General features: G+C 53.5%; 1 protein-coding gene across 1 annotated transcript in view; it reads left to right on the plus strand.

Annotated features, from left to right (window-relative positions):
- The window catches only part of LOC107109286 (group 10 secretory phospholipase A2-like), a 27,680-nt gene that overhangs the window by 3,545 nt on the left and 10,380 nt on the right, over positions 1 to 13,755 (plus strand). Inside the window, exon 2 of the mRNA XM_015409883.1 lies at positions 10,316 to 10,555. Within this exon, the coding sequence (XP_015265369.1) occupies positions 10,316 to 10,555 (240 nt within the window). The remainder of the gene's footprint in view (positions 1 to 10,315; positions 10,556 to 13,755) is intronic.

Raw genomic sequence — 13,755 nt, forward strand, 5'->3', positions numbered from 1 at the left:
CCCCCCCCCCGCCACTCCCAGGCCCCTCTAGTCCCTTCACAGGCTGTCATTTACAGGTACACTGCCACCGAACGTGGAGGTTCTGCGCCGGGTTACAGCCCTCCACTAGGTCCAGGGTTGGGTTCCCGCGAAGAACCGTCTCAGAGGTGAGGAGCCAGGCCCTTCTCTGCCCCACAGCAGGGGAGGCTGGACAGGAACAGCTGCCTGACTCGACAGGGCAGCTTCTGAAATCCCTACCTCTGGGTGGGGGGGCACCGCCTGTGAAGCCTCCTTGGCGGCTTGGGGGGGGACATCCTTTCTGGATTGCTCCCCAGCTCCGGGAACAGACAGAGGCTGTCCCCCCCCCCTCCAATGCTCCCTCTAACCCGTGGAGTCTTGCGAGCAAAAATCCTACTCTGTGAGCTCCTGGCATTCAAGTTGCCATTCAACTGTGTGAGCTGGAGGCTAAAAACCTGTGAGCTAACTCACACTAACTCAGCTTAGAGGGACACTGGACGTCTCACCCTGAAGCTCAAGAAACTGCCACAGAGCACAGCCTCTATGGGGCCGAGATGCGCTCGTGTGACACTCCGCGTTTGTGCCTGGAGACATGCGAAAGCCGTAAATGCCCATTCCGGGGGGCGGGGGTGGCCACATCCCACCCTGAACGCACAGCCACAGTCTCAGAAAGCTTCCCTTGGCCATAAGAACATCAGAGAACACAATGCTGGATCAGGCCAATGGCCCATCCAGTCCAGCACTCTGTGTCACACAGTGGCCAACAATACCAGGTGCCCTCAGGAGGTCCAGCAGTGGGGCCAGAACTCCAGAAGCCCCTCCCACTGTTGCTTCCCATCCCAAGCACCAAGAATACAGAGCATCACTTGCCCCAGACCAAGAGTCCCTACCTATACCTTGTGGCTAATAGCCACTGATGGACCTCTGCTCCATATGCTTACTAATTCCCTCTTGAAGCCGTCTATGTTTGTAGCCGCCACCACTTCCTGTGGCCGTGAATCCCACGTGTTACTCCCTCTTTGGGTGAAGAAGGACTTCCTTTTATCTGTTCTAACCTGACCGCTCAGCAATATCATGGAGTGCCCACAAAGAGTTCTTGTCTTGTGAGAAAGGGAGAAAAGGACCTCTTTCTCAACCTGCTCTATCCCGTGCATAATCTTATAAACCTCAATCATGTCACCCTTCAGCCAAAGGAGACTTAAGTAGCTTCCAGTGGCCCCGATCCAGTTTCATTTTGGGGGGACAGGACATGCCGCAGGGCAGTCCTGCGGTACATTCAGTCCTGAGCTGTGGTGTTTGCTGTGCTTGGGATTTGTAAACGGCTTCTCACCTGCGGCAAGGAGAAAACACCTGCGGGCAACCCGGCAGCGGGAGGAGGAGGAACTTTGGGAAAGTGGAAGGTCTCCCCCCCCCCCGTGGGCATATGTTATTTGTGGTGGGGGCAGGAGGACTAGCAGCAATAGTTGCTGGCTACTTGAACAGACCTATTTGCTAAGCTCATTTAACCATACAGTTTGGTGTCGTGGTGAAGTGCGCGGACTCTAATCTGGGAGAACCGGGTTTGATTCCCCCCTCCTCCACTTGCACCTGGCTGGATGACCTTGGGCAAGCCCTAGTTCTGTTAGAGCTGTTCTTGAAAAAGAGCCATTTCTGTCAAGAGCTCTCTCAGCCCCACCTGCCTCACAGGGTGTCTGTTGTGGGGAGGGGAAGGGAAAGGAGGTTGTCAGCTGCTCTGAGACACCTTTGGGCAGTGAAGGGAAGCTTCAAGGGAAGGGAAGCTGGCCAAGGGAAGCTTTCTGAGACTGTGGCTGTGCGTTCAGGGTGGGATGTGGCCACCCACAGAACCGCAGGCTGAAAGCAGCATCTGGAATCGCTGCCCTGGGGCCTGCTAACAGAGGCCTGTTTCCTCTCTGCCGAATCTCTTCTTCTCTTCTTCTTCTTCTTACATGTTTAGTAAAGGCACGGGGCTGGACCAAACAAAACAACGAAGACAGGAGGAACAATTCCCGAAGCCGAGGGGGAGGGAGGAGAAGAGGGAACGGCCAAGAGAAAAGGCAGCAGCGTTCCCTCTCAGCTGAGTTAGTGTGAGCTGGCTCACAGTTTTTTTAGCTTCCAGCTCACACATTTTTGTCTCCACTCAGTAAGGAGGGCTCCAGAAGAGCAAACTAATTCATGCAGTGTAGCCCAATCGCTCGCTCACAACTTGAATGCCAGGAGCTCATAGAGTAGGATTTTTGCTCACAAGACTCCACAGCTTAGAGGGCGCATTGACAGGCAGGCCTTAAAAGTCCGGATCTGCCCAGGTCTCAGGTGGGCTGCAAGTTCCGGGGGGGGGGAGGGCAGGAGCTGAGAAGGAGAAGAGGAGATTGTGGGGTGAAAGAGAAGGTTAGTGTCCGAGGCGTGAAGGGGGGGGGTAGAAGAGCTGAAAAAGGGAGTTGTTCCTCCCCCAGCCGGTGCTGCTCCCTTTGTCAGGGTCAGAGTTATTGCAAGCAGGGCACCCGGAAAGGAAAGGCAGCTCAGGGAGATGGATCCTGAAGCGACACCAGAGAGCGAGGAGAGAGAGAGAGAGAAAAGAGAGAGCCCGTGCCTGTACAGAGCAAACGGGAGGCAACTAGGAAGAACACCTAGGTAGCCCGATCCCGGTTGCAGCTTTCGCACTCGGTGCTGCCTAGAGCCCTCCAGGAAGGGTCTCACTTCTGTGCAGAGGAATTCTTCGTGTTCCGCTTCCAGGACGCCTGCAGGGCTAAGCGGCTCTCCTGCCCCCAAGACGGTGACAGGCGTCTTGTGTCCTTTCTTGCCCAGTATCTGCTGGGGAGATCGATCGATCACACTAACGGACATTTGCTAAAAGTCAGGGCTATGCAATGGCCTCTCCACCCAGGCTCCCTCTATGCTGTGTTGTGAGCAAAAATTCTACTTTGTGAGCTACCGGCATTCAAGGGGTGAGCGAGCGATTTGGCTCCTGCATAAATCAGCTTGCTCTGGAGCCATCCTTCCTGAGCGGAGACAAAAACGTGTGAGTCAGAGGCTAAAAAACGGTGAGCTGGCTCACACTCACTCAGCGTAGAGGGAACACTGCTCTCCACCAGGCCAGAGAGTCACAGGTGTCTTACACTTTGGCATCAACAAAATGCCTTTTCATAGATATTTTTACAACAGCCCTGCAAAGCCGGACAGGGTAATCATTACCCCCACGTGGCAGTGCGAGAGGAAGCCGGGAGAGATTTGCCCGAGAGATCCACAATGGGTGGAGTGTAGTGGCCCCACCTTGGTAGGACAGGATTTCTGCATGGCAGATGCTACAGAGGTCTCACAGAGCACCCCACGGTCTTGAGGGCCCCCTTGGCCCCCAAGAGATAAGTCTTTGTCCCAGTCGTCAGCAAAGGCCTGGCGGTCCCCCATAAGCAAGCCCATTGCTGGGAGGAGAAAATGGCTGAGAGCAGTGTTCCCTCTAAGCTGAATTAGTGTGAGCTGGATCACAGTTTTTTAGCCTCCGGCTCACACGTTTTTGTCGTGGCTCAGGAAGGATGTGGCTCCAGAGGAAACTAATTTATACAGCAGCCAAATCACTTGCTCACAACTTCAGCGCCAGGAGCTCACAAAGTAGAATTCCTGCCCACAAGACTCCACAGCTCAGAGGGAACATTGGCTGAGAGGCCTGTTTGCAGGCACGGAGTCTCAAGACGGAAGGGCACAGCTGATCCGCAAAACAAACCCCTTCCTGACGGAGGATCCGGGTAGACTGGAATCCGCCAAGCGAAATCGCCAACGGGCGTTGGTTTCCCCAGATTTGCCCATTGGAACTGTGGCGTGCCCAGGAGGGTAAATAAAAAAGGTGCTGTTTAATTTGCCCAGCTGGCTACAGCAAACAGAGGCAGTGGCTGAGAAAAGAGCAGAGGGAGGCAGTTAGGTGAGAGAAAGAGAGAGAGAGAACCCGGGGAAAGACCAGGCCTGCAGCTGCTGATTCATGCTGGGCGCGATGGCGGTTGTTACGCCTCTTGATACAGGCTCCAAAAACCCATAGAAACATAGAGTTGGAAGGGACCTTCAGGACATTGTTCCCTCTAAGCTGAATTAGTGTGAGCTAGCTCAGTTTTTCAGCCTCAGGCTCACACATTTTTGCCTTGGCTCAGGAAGGAGGGCTCTGGAGCAAATGAAGTTATGCAGTGTAGCCAAATCGCTTGCTCACAACTTTAATCCCAGTGGCTCGCAAAGTAGGATTTTTGCTCACAAGACTCCACAGCTTAGAGGGTCATCTAGCCCAACCCCCTGAACAATGCAGGAAATTCACAAATACTTCCCCCGCCACACACCCGCAGTGACTGCTGTTCCATGCCCAGAAGATGACAAAAAACCTCCAGGATCTCTAGCCAATCTGCCCTGGAGAAAAATTGCTTCCTGACCCCAACATGGCGATCAGCATTTCCCCGGGCGTGTCAGAAAGGGCCACGAGAACTCAGCACTGAGGAAACCCTTCCTGCCCGCCCTTCTTGTGATCTGCCCAAGTTCACAGAATCCACATGGCTGTCAGATGGGGCCATCGAGCCTCTGTTTGAAAACCTCCAGAGAAGGAGAGCCCACCACCTCCCAAGGAAACCTGTTCCACTGAGGAACTGCTCCAACTGTCAGGAAGTTCTTCCTAAACTTTTAACCGAAAACTCTTCAGATTTCATTTCAACCCGTAGGTTCTGGCCCGACCTTCTGGGGCAACAGAAAACCATACCATCCTCTATAGGACAGCCCTTCAAGCGCAGCTGACAACAAAGGCCCCATGGGGTTGCCCAGTTGGGGGGGGGGGACTGCCCCCTCCTCTCTCTTGTGAAACACAGCAAAATCGGCTCTCTCCGAGGGATGTGCTCTTTCAGTAACCCAAGTCCTCATCCCCCCCTGGGGGCACAGAGACTCTGATGGATCTTGGCCATTAAGCAGAAGAAAATGGAGGCAGGTTTCCCCACCCTTCCTCATCCACTTGGCATTTGCATAATGCCAGCACTGGCCAAGCCAGGCTGCCTACCCCGCCTGTATCGGTCCCAAGCGGCGTGTTGGGCCACTTGACCTTTTTGCAGGCAAAAGGACCGCCCTCTTACCACCATTCCAATCAGTCAGGTTGAAAGAGAATCATCGTCTAAGGAAAACAAACACAAAGGAACCTCCCTGCGCAAATGACTCCCAAGGGTGGGAGAGGAGCACGTGGTGCGCAGAGAGTCGGCTCAGGGTCACATCCTGGGTGCGCCTGACCACACCCGTCCCGGGCCAGTGGTTGCGATGGCCAAATGAGGGGGCGAGAGCAGCGGGAGCTGTCCTCCCAAGTGCCTTGCAGGAAGGGAAGAGAGAAAAATACGAGGGGCAGAGTGTCCCAGTTTTCCCCGAGCAGGTGATGAGTTCAGAAGCGGGTCTGAACTGTACACCTTTGGGTGGGTCCGTGCATTGAAGCCCTGGTGCCGTTCCCACACGACACGAATAAGCAGGCAAGTGTGCGAACAAGGCAGGCAGAAGAAAGATAAACCAGGAGGCACTCAGGAGTCGGAATTAGGAGCAATACTGCTTTACACAGAGAGTGATTAAAATGTGGAATTCGCTGCCAGAAGATGTGGTGATGGCCACCGGAATAAGCAGCTTTAAAAAGGGATTAGATAGATTCCGGGAGGATAAACCTGTCAGTGGCTACTACCCAAGGGACTGAGGGGAACCTCCATGTTCAGAGGCACTAATCCTCTGAATCCCAGAGTCAGGAGGCAACATCAGGGGAAGGCCTCAGCCTCTCTATGGGCTATTGTTGGCCATCCAGAGGAACAAGTTGGCCCCTGTGTGAGACAGGATGCTGGACTAGATGGACCCTCACTGGTCTGACCCAGCAGGGCTCTTCTGAGGTTCTTCTCAGGGGAAGGCCTCGGCCTCTCTGCCCTGTTGCTGGCCCTCCAGAGGAACTGGCTGGCCACTATGTGAGACAGGATGTTGGTCCCTCACTGCTCTCATCAAGCAGAGCTCTTCTGAGGTTCTTCTCAGGGGAAGGCCTCGGCCTCTCTGCCCTGTTGCTGGCCCTCCAGAGGAACTGGCTGGCCACTATGTGAGACAGGATGTTGGTCCCTCACTGCTCTCATCAAGCAGAGCTCTTCTGAGGTTCTTCTCAGGGGAAGGCCTCGGCCTCTCTGCCCTGTTGCTGGCCCTCCAGAGGAACTGGCTGGCCACTATGTGAGACAGGATGTTGGTCCCTCACTGCTCTCATCAAGCAGAGCTCTTCTGAGGTTCTTCTCAGGGGAAGGCCTCGGCCTCTCTGCCCTGTTGCTGGCCCTCCAGAGGAACTGGCTGGCCACTATGTGAGACAGGATGTTGGTCCCTCACTGCTCTCATCAAGCAGAGCTCTTCTGAGGTTCTTCTCAGGGGAAGGCCTCGGCCTCTCTGCCCTGTTGCTGGCCCTCCAGAGGAACTGGCTGGCCACTATGTGAGACAGGATGTTGGTCCCTCACTGCTCTCATCAAGCAGAGCTCTTCTGAGGTTCTTCTCAGGGGAAGGCCTCGGCCTCTCTGCCCTGTTGCTGGCCCTCCAGAGGAACTGGCTGGCCACTATGTGAGACAGGATGTTGGTCCCTCACTGCTCTCATCAAGCAGAGCTCTTCTGAGGTTCTTCTCAGGGGAAGGCCTCGGCCTCTCTGCCCTGTTGCTGGCCCTCCAGAGGAACTGGCTGGCCACTATGTGAGACAGGATGTTGGTCCCTCACTGCTCTCATCAAGCAGAGCTCTTCTGAGGTTCTTCTCAGGGGAAGGCCTCGGCCTCTCTGCCCTGTTGCTGGCCCTCCAGAGGAACTGGCTGGCCACTATGTGAGACAGGATGTTGGTCCCTCACTGCTCTCATCAAGCAGAGCTCTTCTGAGGTTCTTCTCAGGGGAAGGCCTCGGCCTCTCTGCCCTGTTGCTGGCCCTCCAGAGGAACTGGCTGGCCACTATGTGAGACAGGATGTTGGTCCCTCACTGCTCTCATCAAGCAGAGCTCTTCTGAGGTTCTTCTCAGGGGAAGGCCTCGGCCTCTCTGCCCTGTTGCTGGCCCTCCAGAGGAACTGGCTGGCCACTATGTGAGACAGGATGTTGGTCCCTCACTGCTCTCATCAAGCAGAGCTCTTCTGAGGTTCTTCTCAGGGGAAGGCCTCGGCCTCTCTGCCCTGTTGCTGGCCCTCCAGAGGAACTGGCTGGCCACTATGTGAGACAGGATGTTGGTCCCTCACTGCTCTCATCAAGCAGAGCTCTTCTGAGGTTCTTCTCAGGGGAAGGCCTCGGCCTCTCTGCCCTGTTGCTGGCCCTCCAGAGGAACTGGCTGGCCACTATGTGAGACAGGATGTTGGTCCCTCACTGCTCTCATCAAGCAGAGCTCTTCTGAGGTTCTTCTCAGGGGAAGGCCTCGGCCTCTCTGCCCTGTTGCTGGCCCTCCAGAGGAACTGGCTGGCCACTATGTGAGACAGGATGTTGGTCCCTCACTGCTCTCATCAAGCAGAGCTCTTCTGAGGTTCTTCTCAGGGGAAGGCCTTGGCCTCTGTGCCCTGTTCTTGGCCCTTCAGAGGAACTGGCTGGGCACTATGTGAGACAGGATGTTGGTCCCTCACTGCTCTCATCAAGCAGAGCTCTTCTGAGGTTCTTCTCAGCGGAAGGCCTTGGCCTCTGTGCCCTGTTCTTGGCCCTTCAGAGGAACTGGCTGGGCACTATGTGAGACAGGATGTTGGTCCCTCACTGCTCTCATCAAGCAGAGCTCTTCTGAGGTTCTTCTCAGCGGAAGGCCTTGGCCTCTGTGCCCTGTTCTTGGCCCTTCAGAGGAACTGGCTGGGCACTATGTGAGACAGGATGTTGGTCCCTCACTGCTCTCATCAAGCAGAGCTCTTCTGAGGTTCTTCTCAGCGGAAGGCCTTGGCCTCTGTGCCCTGTTCTTGGCCCTTCAGAGGAACTGGCTGGGCACTATGTGAGACAGGATGTTGGTCCCTCACTGCTCTCATCAAGCAGAGCTCTTCTGAGGTTCTTCTCAGGGGAAGGCCTCGGCCTCTCTGCCCTGTTGTTGGTCCCCCAGAGGAACTGGCAGGCCCCTGTGTGAGACAGGATGCTGGACTAGATGGACCCTCACTGGTCTGATCCAGCAGGGCTCTTCTGAGGTTTTTATGTGTCTGCCTGAGACCCCGGAGAGCCACTGCCCATCTCACTAGAAAATACTGACCGGCATGGACAAAGGGTCCGATTTCAGTATGAGACGGCTTCACGCGTGAAACAAAGTTCTGATTTCCTCATCGTCACAAACCAACAGACTGGAGGCAGCCGGGGAGGATCCTGAAATATTCTCAGAGGCAGACGAGGGCGTGTCGCACGTGCCGCTCCCAGAGAAAAAGATCAGCAGGGGGCGCATGAACATGGCGAAGCCACGCTTCATTAGTGCACGTGTGAGAACTTGCACACGGGGCATCAACGATGCACGACTGCTTCTGGGCAGTTTGGTGGCCGCTTAAAACGGGCACGGTGGCTCAAAAACAGGGTTCTCAGAGGGTGGCTGTGTTGGAGGCCAGATGCCAGCCCAGTAGCACCTAGAGACCAACCAAACTTTCAGGGGAGGGGCTTTCAAGAGCCCCGCCTCCCTCAATCAGACATGCGGTGGAGACCTCCACGAGTCCTTGTATCCCAGTCAGAACGTAAGACGGGTATTGTAAAGGAGGCTCGGGAAGGATGCAAAGGTACGATGCACGCGGCGATTGGCATGATTAGTGCAGAGGGGAAATGCTCGGGGGCAGAAAATTAGCATCTGCTGAGTAAAGATTACAATACGCATTGTATCTTTGCATCTTTTATGAACCCTTTTTTACAACCCTCTGATTAGAATATAGAGACTTGTATCTCCATTCCTACTTATATCTGATGAAGGGAGCTTCGAGACTCATACCCTGGAAATCTCTCTCTCTCTTTTTGTAAATGATTTTTTATTATTTTCTCTTCAAAGGGTGGGATACAGAAGGAAAAAAAGGGGTACGAGGAGAAATATAGATTAATCAAATTTGTAAAGTGTTATGGATTGTTACGTACAACAAGTAAAATCAGATACATTACCAAATATATTACATATTTCAAATGTATAAGATCAAACAATAAAACTTGAATATTACAGAATTACAAAATTTGGGATAGATTCTGCCTTTAAAGAACAGGCAAAAACTTTCCTAAAGTCAACGATGAGCCATTAACGATAAAGGAAATTATATCTTTAACAATTAAAGAGACTTCTATACCAAAATGAAATAATTGTAAAAACCTTATAATCAGGGGTCTTGTTGTAGAAAAAGAGCTGCCGGAGCTCATTAGCATAACTCATTAGCATAACTTATTTGCATATGCCACGCCCCCTGACATCACCGGAAGTGACAGAAGGCCACACCCCCTGACATCACCGGAAGTGTGTCAGAAGGCCCGGCTACTTACCCTCCTGCTTCATCCTCATTCCCAAACGGAATGAGGATCGAAGCAGAGGGCGGGGTAAAGAAGGGGGCGGGGCTTCACCACGTGACCGCCCCGCCCCCTAGAGGGTCTCTTCCGGAGCTCCGTACCTGAGAGCTCCCCCCCCGACTAGAGCCCTGCTTATAATCAATATCCTCATCACCATCAGTGTTCCCCTTAAGCTGTGGAGTCTCGTGAGCGAAAATTTGAATTTGTGAGCCACTGGCATTAAAGTTCTGAGCGAGCAATTCGGCTCCTGCATAAATGAGTTTGCTCTGGAGCCACATCCTTCCCGAGCTAAGACAAAAATGTCTGAGCTGGAGGCTGAAAAACTGTGAGCTGGCTCACACTGACTCAGCTTAGAGGGAACACTGCTTATAATCAATATCCCCATCACCATCAGTGCTCCCTCTAAGCTGTGGAGTCTCGTGAGCGAAAATTCTACTTTGTGAGCTCCTGACATTAAAGTGCTGAGCGAGTGATCTGGCTCCTGCATCAATGAGTTTGCTCTGGAGCCACATCCTTCCCGAGCTAAGACAAAAATGTCTGAGCTGGAGGCTGAAAAACTGTGAGCTGGCTCACACTGACTCAGCTTAGAGGGAATACTGATCATCACCATACCCCGGAAATCTCATTCGTCTCTAAGGCACTACCGGACTCGAATGTAACTACCCAGGCAAACAACGGTCAACCTTCTGGAAGCAGGAAAACACCACTGCTCCCACACCACTTCCAAGTCTATCAGCCCCAGCACATTAGAAGATTCGGATCCCATGCCTTTAGCAATCCAGGCCACCCTTCTCCTCCGGTTCATACCTGGGCCTCACCCACCCGTCAGAGCTGGGGTTTCTGGTCCGAGGGCCAGGGATGGCCTTGCTGGTCCACGGAGGACTCTGCCAGGACTGACGAGATGTTTTTCCTCTCTCTCCCCCCCCCCCACTCCCCCAGCAGCGGCAGAAGGCCCTCCCTCTCGGCGGCGAAGAGGACTGCTCCAGCTGGCGGGGGCCATTCAGTGCACGACCGGGCGCACCCCCTTTGCCTACCTGCGCTACGGCTGCTTCTGCGGCTTGGGAGGGGCAGGCTGGCCCAGTGATGAAGCAGACTGGTAAGGAAGCACGACGCCTCCCGTTTTTCGCTGGGGAGCGTGGTGCAGTGGTTAGTGCATCAGGGAGAGGATCTGAAGAGGCCCGGGTTCAGAGCCCCACTCCTGCGTGGACGTTCACTGGGTGACCTTGGGCCAGTCACGCACACTCTCAGCTCTAACCTACCTTACAGGGTGGTTGTGAGGACGAAACGGAAGAGAGGAGGTGGTGAGCGGCTTTGTTCCCCACTAAGGCAAAAGGCTGGGTACACATGAAATAGATACATAACTCTTTTGTTTAGCCAGGTATGCTCAGAAAAGGACAGGACATGTGTTGCATACAGGGGTCATTTCGTAGAAAAAGAGGTGCAGGAGCTCATTAGCATAACTTATTTGCATAGGCCACACCCCCTGACATCACCGGAAGTGTGTCAGAAGGCAACACCCACCGCTCAGGCTCCACTGGACTGTTTTGGATTGCTAGCTATGGGGGGGGGGAGAACATGCAGATCTGTCCTCGCAGAGGAGGGAGAGCTTGTAGCTGAATAAAACTTGGCCTTAAAGGTGCCACTGGACTGTTTTGAATTGCTAGCTATTGGGGGGGGGGGGAACATGCCGGTCTGTCCTTGCAGAGGAGGGGGAGCTTGTCCCTGAATAAAACTTGGTCTTAAAGGTGCCACTGGACTGTTTTGGAATGCTAGCTATTGGGGGGGGGGAACGCGCAGATCTGTCCTCGCAGAGGAGGGAGAGCTTCTACCTGAATAAAACTTGGTCTTAATGGTGCCACTGGACTGTTTTGGGGCGATGGTGGGTGGGTGTGGGGGGGGGGGCGGGGGGCTCTGCAGCTTACCTGGCTGCTTCTTGCTCTGACTGAGGGCTACTGGGAGCAGGGGGTGGGGCTTGTTGCATGTGCCCGCCCCCTGGGCTCTTTACTGCCGGAGCTCCGCTCCTGTGCACTCCTGCAGGAAATGACCCCTGGTTGCATACTGTGAAACATTCGTGAGCCATGCCAGAGTCGGTCTGACTGCTTCCTCGTTGGCCTCCGGCTACCTGGCTGGAGATGGACAGGGACCCGTGTTCCCTCTAAGTTGCCATCACTAGTAACAACTGTAGAGCCTGGTTCCTGGTGTGCGCGTCAAGTAAGATCAGTGTGGGAAATGAACACCCTAGGGTATGCACTCACACAGCACACCCACCGTTGTGAGATTGCAATAACATCGCTAGCACTTAATATAGTAATATTGTATTGTTTTAATGAACTGTTTTAAAGGTTTTAATGATTTGGTGGTTGATCTGTGTTTTAATTTGTGTGAGCCACCCTGAGCCCGCTCTGGCGGGGTGGGACGGGATACAAATCAGAATATAAAGAATTAAATAAATAAGCTGAGTCAGTGTGAGGTAGCTCACAGTTTTTTTAGCCCTGGCTCTCACATTCTTGTCTCCGCTCAGGAAGGAGGGCTCCAGAGCAAACTAATTCACGCAGTAGCCAAGTCGCTCGCTCACAACTTTAATGCCGTTAGCTCACAAAGGAGAAATTTTGCTCACAAGCATTGGGCAGGACTGTGGTGGCATTTCTCAGCCTGGGACCAGCCTCAAAAGAACCAGTCGGCTCTCTGGGCTGTAGGGTCCCCTAATCGATTCCAACACTATCTATGGAACCAGAAATTGTCACTGCAAACGGCAACAGAAGGCAAGGAAGAAGAGTAAAATGTACGCCTGGCAGGCAAAAGAGCCGGAACCAGGGCGTTTTTTGTAGAAAAAGCCCAGCAGGAACTCATTAGCATAATAGGCCACACCCAGAAGCAGAAACCCATCAGCATGTTAGGCCACACTCCCTGACAGTGCAGCTCATTAGCATATTAGGCCACACCCCCATGCCTTCCCCTGGCTTGCCTGGGTAAGCCCCCCCCCCCGAAGGGAAGGGAAGTCAGTTTAATCGGCCCCATGGCTGCGGGGAGTCCAGGCAAGCCGGCCCTTGGACAGGTCGGGGAAGGGACGGGGAGTCTGTCCAGGTGGAAGATCTCTGCTTTCTTTGCCTTTTAAACCAGTTGCTTCCGGCCCTGAGATCTAGGTGTCTTTTCCTTTCCTTTTTTTTGAAAGAGAAGTTTTTATAGGACAACGTGTTGTGTTGAGCCCTGTGTCCCCGAGCAAGGTGGGGAGACACTGGCCGGACCCCAAACCCGCAGGGAATTGTGGACTTTACTCCGACCCAGCCCGGGTACAGAACACAGGATGACTTGACAGGATAGATTGAAACAGGGAGCTGTGTTAGTCTGCCCGTAGCCGTAGAAAAGAGTAAGAATCCAGTAGCACCTTAAAGGCGAACAACATTTGTGGCAGGGGAGGAGCTTTCGAGATATCTGAAGTGAGCAGTGACTCACAAAAGCGCAAACCCTTCCACAAGTTTTAGTTAGTCTTTAAGTTAGTCTTTAAGTTTTAGTTAGTCTTTAAGGTGCTCCTGTTTGGTGCCGTGGTTAAGTGCGTGGACTCTAATCTGGGAGGACCGGGTTTGATTCTCCACTCCTCCTCCACTTGCACCTGGCTGGATGACCTTGGGCAAGCCGTAGTTCTGACAAGAGCTGTCCTTGAAAAAGAACAGTTTCTGTCAAGAGCTCTCTCGGCCCCACCTGCCTGTTGGGATCCCAAGCATCGAGAATAAATCCACGTTTTAAAAGCAAGATTTTATTTCAAAGCATTGGAAGATACTCAAACACGTTCTTTGTTAGAACTGACTACAAACGGTTAGGGCAAGCATAATAAAGGGATTTGAAACAGGTACATAACCAATAGGTCACCTTCCCGCTGGCGGGTAAGCTAAAACGGGTTCGCGCTCATTCCCTGAGAACCAGGCTATCTCCAGACATAACACAGGTGCAGTTCCCAGGCTCTAAAAGCAACAAGCTGGCAGTGAAGCGAACTCCCCCAATACATCCTCCAGTTGTTTGGCTTAGGCATTACAGCAGAAGAGAATACTAGCGAACAGGCAGGGGGGGGTGAGCAACTGTTGTACAAAGACACAAATAACACAGAACACCATGGCAGCTTGCTGACATACTGCCCCCTCAAAAATACACATTAAACACCATCTCCCGGGCAGGGCGGGGGAACTCCCAGTGTGGGCGGGAGACCTCCCGGTTTGTCCGGGAACTTCCTGTGGAACTCACGGATCAGATAAGGGGCCCGAATATCCCCTTCTTCCACCCATTCGCGGTGCTGGGGTCCGA

This window comes from Gekko japonicus, unplaced genomic scaffold, assembly GCF_001447785.1.
Source record: "Gekko japonicus isolate JY-2015 unplaced genomic scaffold, Gekko_japonicus_V1.1 scaffold78, whole genome shotgun sequence".
NCBI classification, from domain to species: domain Eukaryota; kingdom Metazoa; phylum Chordata; class Lepidosauria; order Squamata; family Gekkonidae; genus Gekko; species Gekko japonicus.